The following is an 11,377-nucleotide window of genomic DNA, read 5'->3' as shown; positions in this document are numbered from 1 at the left end:
TGTTAGCAAACACTATAGGAGCCACGGATTTTTCCCTCTCGCACCCGATCGCATACACGCAAACACGCGCGCATGCACAGAAACTACCCAGATGGGTGACAGATGTGTAGTAGACAAGGTCATGGAGTCCATACAGTAATTGTCTACTCCACCATTTCTCAGTATTCGCTGCATTGTTCAGACCACATCCACATAAATCCAGGAAATTTCCTCTGGAATGGAAACCATGCTCTACTCTCACATACCTTTTTTCAGTTTCTTTATTTCTCTATCACTTAGACACACACACACACACACGTGCACGCACGCACACACACACACACACGCGCGCGAGCACGAACGCACATGAACGCGCCGGCCTCATGATGCATTCACCAGATACCGATTCTCCACCCACGCAAAACATAGCTGTGCGCTCGCGCACGTGAGAAAACACCCAAAGAGCCTTCTTGTCTAGAGTTCTTTGTTGATCGTCTGCCAGGATCTTGTTCCTCATCCCGTTCCTTCTAGATGTTTCTCCAGGCCGACAGCGTTGAGGGAAATTGCTGATGAAGATGGATGCACAAAGCACCGCGGAGGGGATGAATCATAAGGAGACGACGTCTCTAATCCCATTATACCTGCCTCGACTAATCCACCAGGAGCAACAGCTCTGAGGTCTCCGTGCACTTTACACATGTTAGACATACATCGCGTACGCACGCACACACACACATACGCACACACACACCAATGCATGTATGTTTTTGACCATCTAAGGTAATCGATATCCGTTCACACCATGTCAGATATGCAGGATACACTGCTGCTGGGCACAGAGGGCATCAAAAAACACATCCTGCATGGAGGGACTGGAGCAATTCCAAAATTCATCACAGGGGCAAAGGTACTGTAGAACTCCAGTATTTTCAATTACTTTTTCATGTGATGCTAAAAATCAAATTTCCTCATAGCGGTCGTTATTTTATCACGTATACTCAATATTTTTTTTTTTTTTTGCACATGCATGCAAAATTTGAATGCCATGTCATTTAAGTCCACACATTGAAAACAGCTATTTTATTCTATTGCTGTATTTTTCCTATCTATTTATTATCAATAATATTTATTTATCAATATATATTGATTTTATATATATATTTATTATTATTAACATTTATTTATTAATATATATTCATTTTAGATGGGTTTTTTTTTATATATTTTGGGGTGAAAAAATGAAAGACCCGATAAGGTTTTTTTTTTTTCTTTCTTTTTTTTCATTTCAACAAGTAGAAGCAGATTAATCAACAGCTGTTTTATGGTATTGGTTGAAGCCATTGAATGAGTTAAAACACGTTCATTTATGGTTTTGTACTCCAGACTGATCAGTACGGTCAGAAAAGAACACAGTGCTACATTGACTCTTCAGTCACTCGTTTTAAGGAGCTATAAGAAAGTCTGTTATACTAAAAGTATTATTTGTTAATATGAGTGTTTAACCTACAAATATATAAAAAAATATCTTTAAATGACGCTCCCTTTGAGACAGGCCTCGCGTCACTACAGTTTCCCCTATCAGCCAGCGGAGGGCAACAGAGAGAAAACCTCGCTCTATATCAATCCAAACTATTTCAGAGGTCAATCACTTCAAAGTTTATCAGTTGTTGTTTGATTTTAATAATTTCTGACTGGATTTAATGAATAGAATTGATTGAGTATGGCCATTTTCGGTTAGATTTTTGAATCACGTTTTTATACACGTCTCATCAGCACTCATCACTCGAGCCAAAAAGATTCAAAAAGCTCCATCCAAAGCCGTCACGGTGCTTCATGCTTTGAGATATCGGAGGGTTGGGTGGGTTTATGTGATTCGGTTCGGTGCAGTATTTTTTTTTTTTTTTATTATTTTTCTCTGACTTGCTACAACCGCGGGACCTCAGCAGGTCGACGCCGCTTGTTGAATAACTGAGCGGAGACCGTGATGTAACACGTCTGCCGGGACCGATGCTTTCTTGAATTCGGAAAAAATAAAAGTTCAAGTTAGCCCGGGAATCGATCATTTAAAGAAAAACAATTCGACATTTCTTAAGAGTTGACACAAACTGACTGGACGCAAGGAAGGTTTATTTTCTTCTTTTTTTCCCGCCAGGTGACGTTTCACTTCCGCACCCAGCTGTGCGACGACGAACGCACGGTCATCGACGACAGCAAGGCCATCGGGACCCCCATGGAGATTGTGATCGGAAACATGTTCAAGCTGGACATCTGGGAAACGCTGCTGGCGTCCATGAGGATCGGGGAGGTGGCCGAGTTCTGGTGCGACACCATTGTGAGTTTGTGTGTTAATATATTTTTGGTGCGTTTCTATGTTGACATCGCACAAGGTAGTAACACCTTTACTATCCGTCTGTCTTTCTACCCCAGCCGGTCGAGACAGAAGGCGGCCAAAATTGAATTCAGACCTAAAATGGCCATTTTTCCTCGGATTTTGGGTTAAAGAATGTGATCGTGCTGTTTTGAAGTAGATAAATAAAAAACATGTATTATATATATATATATATATATATATATATATATATATACGGTTAAAAGAAATAAAGGAACATGTAAACAACACAATATAAATACAGGTTTATCACACTTCTGTGAAAAACTTTAAATTTGGCTTGTTTTCATCATCCTGGAGTGTGTTTTTACACTTTAATTTGGAGTGTGACTCCAAATTCAGACCTTCATGGGTTCATACATTTGATTTCCATTGATAATTTCTGGGTCATTTTGTTGTCAGCACATTCAAAGATGTAAAAAACAAAGTATTTAATACGAATATTTCATTCATTCGGATCTCGGATGTGTTATTTTAGTGTTCCCTTTATTTTTGTGAGCAGCATATATATATATATGTATAAAAAATACGTACATTTTTTTTTTATTCCAGTATTTAGTATTTTGTATTCCAGTACTTTTTATTCCAGTATTTAGCTCAAAAGATAGATGCTAATCCTTTGTCAGCCAAGCAAAACGTAATGAATCTCACAGTTAGCTCAGCTAAATGAATGGTTGTGAATGGAAAACATTAGCTTATCAAAAGTCATTTAATACCCATTACAAAGATCCTCAAAAATGCTCTTACTCACAAATGTTTCGATAAATATGCTCACTGCAGACATTCTTCCAAATTGCAGATGCACTGATAGGAATGCATCTTTGTAAGAGTTATCATTATCATCTTATGACTCAATGTTTTTTTTTTTTAATCTGTACTTTTAAAGATTATTTAGATGCGTGATGCTACTGTGTGAGATCATGGCACCCAGCATTTTGTCGTAGTGTGACTCATACATTTGATTTGCATTGATAATTTCTGTGTGATTTTGTTGTCAGTACATTTAAAGATGTAAAGAAGAAAGTATTTAATAAGAATATTTCATTCATTCTGATCTAGGATGTGTTGTTTTAGTGTTCCCTCTATTTTTTAGAGCAGTGCATATTACAGATCTGTCTAAGCAATGTCTGAATGGACTTGACTTGACTGCGACGGTAACATTTTACCACCCTCTGCTAAGTCAGATGTGTTAATGTGCCAAATCCATCGGGGAATCTCAGCCGGGAAGTCTTCTCCGGGCGACAAGGACGTGACCCAAAAATTGTCCCCGGTGACCCGTCACTCATCGCAAACCTTAGCATTTAATTCTATATCAAATTAACACAGGACCCATCTCTCACATATAAGTATGAATACAAATGTCTCATTTTGGGACGGAAAAATAATGCTCAAGACACACTTTTGACTCAACTTTGACTTGATACTGGATGTTTCTCTGTGGACGGCCCACTAGTGTGTTTCCCGTGAAGCATGTTGAACTCTGGTGATGTTGAGGTCACGCTGCTGATGGAGCATATATAGTCCATCAGAGCGTGAAAACTTGTAAAATCATCTGTATTTGATGATTTGGACTGTATTCCACTGTGTTTCATGTAACATAATATTGCAGGTACAACTCTTGGACTGCACACATGATGCAAAGTAGCGAAAGTGCAGTACTCCAGTTATGTACACACTATGCATACCACAACTTTGAGATAACTGACTACAGTATACAACCCTCAATTGCAATTTAAAGGAGAAATTATTGTCATTTCTAATCCCCGCTGCTATTTCAAAGCTTCTTTTGAAAGCTGGATAAATTGTCATTTTTCTACTTATTAAGCACCACATCCAGCCCGTTTTGCTTTTTTATCCAAACTATTCAATTGATATTGAATTTAGAAAATCCTTATTTTACCCCTTTGTTTAATTTTTGTATACGAAATAATGTCGGTACATTTATATGATCAATCACAATTTTAAAATTCCAAAAAATGTAAATATTTAAATTGCAATTTAATTTTTTTTTTCATTAACATGATACCCAGTTGGCCGGCACATTATAATTAAATGAGAAATGTGGCCCAGCAGCCAAAATAATTGCCCATCCGTTATAAAGGATGCTGTGCCTTGTCTGTTGAAACAAATATTTAGTCTGCCCCCAGTACGATACGTAGAGGTTTGTGCCTCTACCTCACAATAAGAAGGTCCCTGGTTGGATTCCGACAGGAATATGTCTCTACATGGGAGCCTGTGATTGGCTGGGGAGCGGTGCAGGGTGAACACAGCCTAGCAGAGCAGTGTTTCAGAACCTTTTGTGAGACACGGCACATATTTTACATCGCAAAAATCACACAGCATACCACTAAATAAATAGATAACTATGTCAAAAATGTTTTTAATTAAATACAACGAGACTGTAGTCTCAGTTTACTTACTCAGTGTGAAATCTGGCCCTGTTGATTGAACACAAAGCTGATATTCTTGCAGGAACAGAGGAAACGCAATCTAACTTTCAGTGCATTGTCTTGAGCTCACCTTTTTTACTTTCTTCTGACCACTACTCATCCTTGGGCCGGATCAGTACGTTCTTCCTAATTGCTCATTTTTTCTTTTAAAATATTTATCCATCGAAGCATCAATAATGACTCTGCTGTCTGTGCAGCAGCAGGTAGATACACAGGTTCATTCACGGCCTGTTGCCATCTAGTGGAAGAGCCTTTCACTGCTCTGCCTGTCATTGCACGCTGCTCACATAGACGGACGAACCAAGACACATTTCTTGCGTTGAATAAATCATTTTTGGACCAATCAGGTGAAAGTGTGCATTTTTCCACAGCACACCTGATCATCTCTCACCGCACACCAATGTGGAAAATAGTCGGGAAACACTGCTATAGATAATCAGTGAATGAATAACAGCTACGCTTCACACTAAAAGTGCATACTCTAAGGTATTGCAGTGACCCTGACCACGCCTCCTAGACTATTACCTAAAAATGCAATTAAATCACCAGCCAACAGGAGCAAACACGACATGAAAATCATTAAAATTGCAATCTGTTGTGACAGGATATATTAATGGAACACGCTGGTACATCGTAATCTGATAAAACAATTATGGGAAAAAGGTGAACCTAGGGAATGCCCGAAAGTTGACATATATTTAGCATGTTATGCAAGATGCTAAATGGGAGTTGAACACAGGGACACGAGGTTAAAGCGGGAAGGATATGTTTTTCATTTCACAGGCTCCTCAAGGTTTGGGGGGGGTTTGGCTGAACGGAGATTAGGTTAATACCAGGGTTACGCTTTCCATAATGAATGGAAGTCAATAAAACGTAGCTGCGCAAATTCTACGTGTGTGTGTACGTGTGTCAAAGACAGATGGGTCGAGGCATACTGTCATTAATCTGTACCAGATTCACTTTTGCCTAAGCGGCTCGGATTCCTGCTGAGTCAGCGGCAACTTCCCTCTCCTCTCTGATTAGATGGGATGAGGCTCAGAGCGTTCATTCACTCGTCTGAGCCTCGTGGCTGCAGAGCGTACGGGACGCAGGGACGCAACCCGTACCTGTGGAGGGAACACCTGCTGCTGAACTTCTTGTAAATGCATCCCAAAGCTGCAGAAAAATAAGAGAACACTTCAAATTACAGATGTGGGAAGTAAATAACAAGATATCGTAGCTGATCACTGAGTAAATTCTGCACTGAAAAACACGCTGTTAAGTGTTGATTCAGACAAAATGAATGCATTTAGTTTGTAAAAATGACCATAAAAATGAAAAAATCCAACAAAGTGTGTTCCTTTAGAAAGGAAAAAAGATTGAAAATGTTGTCAGAAAAATTATTATTGCCTTGAAGAAACTATTGATTAAAACTCTGTTCTCATACATTGAGCAGAATGGAATAAAATGAATTAAATTATATATATCGCCACCTTCTTCAAATCATTTTTTAAGAAGAAAAAAGTTCCTGAATCAATTCCTTATTCAACTGTTTTTCGTATTTTCAGAAAAACTTGAAAAAATGACTTTACATACCTGTACACATATATTCATATACAAACTGTAGATATATATATATATATATACACACACACACACATACATATACATATACACATACATGTATACATAACGCATATCACTTTTTTATCAAATATAATAGTACAAAAACCCTACAGTACTTAAGTGTGAGCAAATGTCCCTTGAAAATGTTTAATATAGGAAATATATTTGAAAAATAAAAATGAAAAGTGTGTATCTCGCAGACTGCTTCACATTATAATGTATATTATTATACAAAATATTTCTGAGTGCATTTTATAGATATATTTTTAGTATGTGTATGCATTTCAGTTTAGATACTTTGATCAGCACTAATATTTTCACAGAATATTCAAGTGTTTATATATATGAAAATGTGTTTGTTCAAAACACCTTATATTACTTGGCACAAACAAAATAATCATAGCAGACAGAATATCAAAGTACATAATAAAATGAGAAAGCGAATGGTAGCAGTGACGCCTCCTGTAATGAGGGCAGAAATTCAGGCGTCGCCATGAAACAAGGTTAAAGAGCTTGACCCGCACGTGTTGCACAGACAGAAGATGAGATACCAGACGTTCTGCAGGAGTCTAGACTGCAGCTGCTCTGCAGACACACACCATCAAACAAATGGAAGCGATTTTTACCCTCCCCTGACGACGGCTCCCTCCTTCCCCTCCAGCACACCGGCGTTTACCCACTCGTGTCCAAGAGCATGAGGCGCATCGCTGAGGGTAAAGACCCGGTGGACTGGCACATCCGGACGTGCGGAATGGCCAACATGTTCGCCTACCACAGCCTGGGATACGATGACCTGGACGAGCTCATGAAAGAGCCCAAGCCGCTCTACTTTGTCCTGGAGCTGCTCAAGGTGCGAAGAAAGTTGTCGGAAAGTTAGCGAAGGGCTCAGGCGCGGCTAATCCTGGGGTTCAATGTTACCTGTTTCTTTTTTGGTGTCGGCCGGCAAAAATATGCATCCAAAAAGTGGGAGAAATTACCTTAAAAGAACCCCCCCCAAAAAGAACAGCGAATTTGCAAAAAGGAAGAAAAGACTGCGTGAATGAAATGATTAGAAATGATGGAAAATGAAAAATAGCAACATTTATTAAATCATTGCAATTGAATATCTGAATTTAATTCAGATTTTGATGAAGGCCAATCATTCTGTGCCAGAATGTCGATTTCTTCAAATGGGCCCAATCTCAATTTTGTTTATTTATTTATGAACTTATTTATTTATCTATCTATTTCATCGTGACATAGATTTGGAAAATCACACCACATAAGTAAATATTTGCGACATTTCAAGCATCTCCAGCAAACACAAGATTGATTTAATCCTTTTTCTTGTCAGTAACTAAGCGGCTTTTTAAAAGAAGCTTGACACGGCATCACTGAACGCACATTCCAAATGTGTAAACCAAATACCTGTTTGTTCCTAATTTTCTCACAATTTATTGTCATTATAATATTTATTATATTATCATGATATTTATTACATTATTATTATACATTTTATTTATTATATTATTGTTGTTATAATCTTTATTCATATTCATATTATTATTATTACATTATTATAAATTGTATTTATTATATTATTATTGTTATAATTTGCAGTTATTATAATACTATTATAGTTTATAGTTATTGTTAATTTCTCTCAATTCTTTTTATACATATATTCTTTTTTTATTTCTTCATGATTTCAATACAATTTCAGTCACTTATTTTCATTATGTTTTTGTCTGGTTTTTTTTTTTAATACCCATCCACTTTGGCGCATAAAATTTTATGTCAAAAACATGTCATAAATCTTAATATGAGCAATCAAAAATAACATATCAAAGTTATACGTTATATAATAAAATAAAGATTAGGCCGGGTACTTTTTGTAGATAATTCTAAGTGGTACTTTTTACCATTTTTCATGTACTCCCACACAATAAGTCCCTCCATCCATGTCAGTAATTCTTTTTTTCCATATCTGAGATATACATGTGTAATAACACGGGCCAGAGTTGTAATAACACGCCGTGCGTGTCGGCAGGTCTTGCAGCCCAGCGAATACAACCGCGAGTCGTGGGCCTTGAATGACGAGGAGAGGCTGAAGGTGGTTCCGGTGCTGCACGGCCAGGGAAACAAACTCTACAAGCAAGGTCGCTTCGAGGAAGCCACGCAGAAGTATAAGGAAGCCATCATCTGCATCAAGAACGTTCAGACCAAGGTGATCGGAGCGAATACGGTCGAATAATTACACCTTTATAAAGCTGTAATAAACACAGACCCTCGTAGGAGAAAGCGTGGGAGGCCCCGTGGCTGAAGCTGGAGAAGATGGCCAACACCTTGACGCTCAACTACTGCCAGTGTCTCCTGCGCATGGAGGAGTTCTATGAGGTCATCGAGCACACCAGTGACATCATCAACCAGCATCCAGGTGCGCCACGACAACGATTTGAGACGGACGAAAAAATTGCACGGGTGATTTACGGGTGCAAGAGACGCCGCAGAAGCGTCACAACCACGCAGTTTATTTAGCCTGTAACAAGATCTGTCTCCTTTTAAAGCGTATGCAAGTCCATTTTTTTATTGAGGCTATAAACATATGTTTCACATGGCCATAAAACATGCGGCTCCTCTATTTCCCGGATCCATTTAAAGACAGGCACGTGCACGCGCGTGCACGCACACACATGGGATACTGATGAATTCGTAGACGTGCTTCCGCAGTCGTTGTAAAAAATCGGAATTACCGAAGTGACGTATTTACTGCCGATGAAGACATTTTGCAAATGTAGACGCCACATGCACTTGTTTTGTGGACTCAGAACAGCTGATGTTTGCAAACACACATTTACTACTTCATGACTTTACTATTTTAAATACTAATAATAATTAATCAATTATTGATTCATCTCTCCACTCCTGATACATGATAGATAGATAGATAGATAGATAGATAGATAGATAGATAGATAGATAGATAGATGGATGGATGGATGGTTGGATGGATGGAAGGAAGGAAGGAAGGAGGGATGGATAGATAGATAGATAGATAGATAGATAGATAGATAGATAGATAGATAGATAGATAGATAGATAGATAGATAGATAGATAGATAGATAGATAGATAGATAGATGCACCAGTGACATGTGTGTCTCCCTCAGGTGCAATGAAAGCCTTGTATCTGCGCGGGAAGGCGCACGTGGAGGTCTGGAACGAGGCCGAGGCTCGGCAGGACTTCAGCCGGGTCCTGGATTTGGACCCGGGCATGAAGAAGGCGGTCAAGAAGGAGCTGGCCGTGCTCAACATGCGCATCGAGGAGAAGAACCAGGAGGACAAGAGCAAATACAAGGGCATGTTTTAGACCGGGGTGTCAAAATCATCGTACGGCATCATTTGATGTCGCAGGGGCCGGATCTGTGAAATCATTACCTAGAAGCAAGTTCAAATTTTTCCTTTGTTTTAGTGTAAAGGTGTAAATCTTTATAAGTAATGAACTGTTCCTCTAAAAAAATACATGACAAATTAATTTTAAAAATGAATATTAAAAAAGAATTGATGAAATGACACCCTAAATATATTGATGAGTTAAAAGAGAAAATCTTGTCGCTGTGTGGAAATTAGAATTTATTAGAAAATGGATTAGTAGCATGTATAAGAGGAGGTATAATGTTTACAAGGCTAATGGTGACTATTCTGGTTATTAAATAAATCTTTCTAATGTTTCCGTTTTTTTTCTTTGCTATTGTTTTTGTGGTTTTTTTATGGAAATATGAAAAGAAGAGATAATTTTAACAATGTCACTGGACATTTTTTCATTAAAAAAAATCATTGTTTTTTTTTCAAATTTTGAAGCAAAAAATACATTGCAAAGTCACATTTTACATTTTTTTCCTTACTGTTTTTTTTTTTTAAACCCACTGCATAAAAGCCCCAGATGCATGTGAGAAAAAACGCACGGGCCGCACAAACACAAAGATTTGATTTCAGGCAGGGGGCCACAAAATATTGTTTTGAGGACCCCAATTGGCCCGCGAGTCTGAGACCCCTGTTCTAGACAGACAAGACTATTTCCGTTAAATGTTTCGCACGTCACGATTTCGAAGTTAAAGCTCCAACTTCCCTCTAAAAAAATCTCGGTCTGCTTTCTTTCTTTTTTTTTTTCGAGGGAATTTGTCCCCACTTCCCCACCCTTGGAGGCCAGACGGGGTCAGCGCAGAGCCGAGACTTGGAGGATTAACTCCCGCTGCGATGGATTTTAAAAAAATCCAATCTTAAACGTACAGAGCAGATCCCATACGGATTAAATTTGCACCGATAATTTAAAAAGATTTGATGTTTGAGATTCCGGGTTTGGATGATTACGTCACTTTTTTGTCCCTATTACAACAATAAGCAAGCTAACGGGTTAAGTTAATGGGGAAAATATTGCATATATACAAATATATATAGATATATTCTTATTACAGAGTGTCATGTCTTCATCCAGTCCTGAACTTCAGCTGAACTTTCTGGTGATACGTTGCCCCCTCCTGGATCGGAGGGTGAAATTTGAATTATTTTGTAATTTAAGCAGGAAATCCTAATAACTCATCTCAATTTTTCCCTTTAGCTCAACAAAAGACCAGTGATACATGATAAATTTTATCTATTTATGTGTTTGGATGTTTTTATGTAATGTTTACAGCATTTCCTGATGACAAACCAGACAGTTTGGATTCGTCATGCATAAGAGTGAATGATAAAATAAAAAACAGTATTCTTTTGAGGCCGGTTTAACTTTGAAAATCATCAATTATCCACTAACTGGAGTTTCCGGTCTCAATATTATTATCACAACAAACCAAACTTAAACCCCATTCTATCAGAATCAGAATCTATTCAAACCCTGCTACATAATCTAAATAAAGGCAACATTTTAACCACCCAGTATATACCCAGCAAATCATTTGAATAATAATAAATAAGAT

The 11,377-nt window shown here is 38.1% G+C and overlaps 1 protein-coding gene across 1 annotated transcript; it reads left to right on the top strand.

Moving 5' to 3' along the window:
• Nucleotides 1-652: 652 nt before the first annotated feature.
• Nucleotides 653-10,476, top strand: aipl1 (aryl hydrocarbon receptor interacting protein-like 1). The gene is made up of 6 exons (XM_086141857.1): nucleotides 653-886; nucleotides 2,132-2,311; nucleotides 7,085-7,273; nucleotides 8,453-8,629; nucleotides 8,698-8,839; nucleotides 9,572-10,476. Exons 1-6 carry the CDS (start codon nucleotides 782-784, stop codon nucleotides 9,769-9,771), a joined length of 993 nt encoding a protein of 330 aa, XP_085997983.1. The 5' UTR covers nucleotides 653-781; the 3' UTR covers nucleotides 9,772-10,476.
• Nucleotides 10,477-11,377: the final 901 nt, after the last annotated feature.

The sequence above is a fragment of the Fistularia commersonii genome, chromosome 3, assembly GCF_037954325.1.
Source record: "Fistularia commersonii isolate RoL2024-O1a breed Wild chromosome 3, RoL_Fcom_v1.0, whole genome shotgun sequence".
NCBI classification, from domain to species: domain Eukaryota; kingdom Metazoa; phylum Chordata; class Actinopteri; order Syngnathiformes; family Fistulariidae; genus Fistularia; species Fistularia commersonii.
This window is presented reverse-complemented; position numbering and strand designations above follow the sequence as displayed.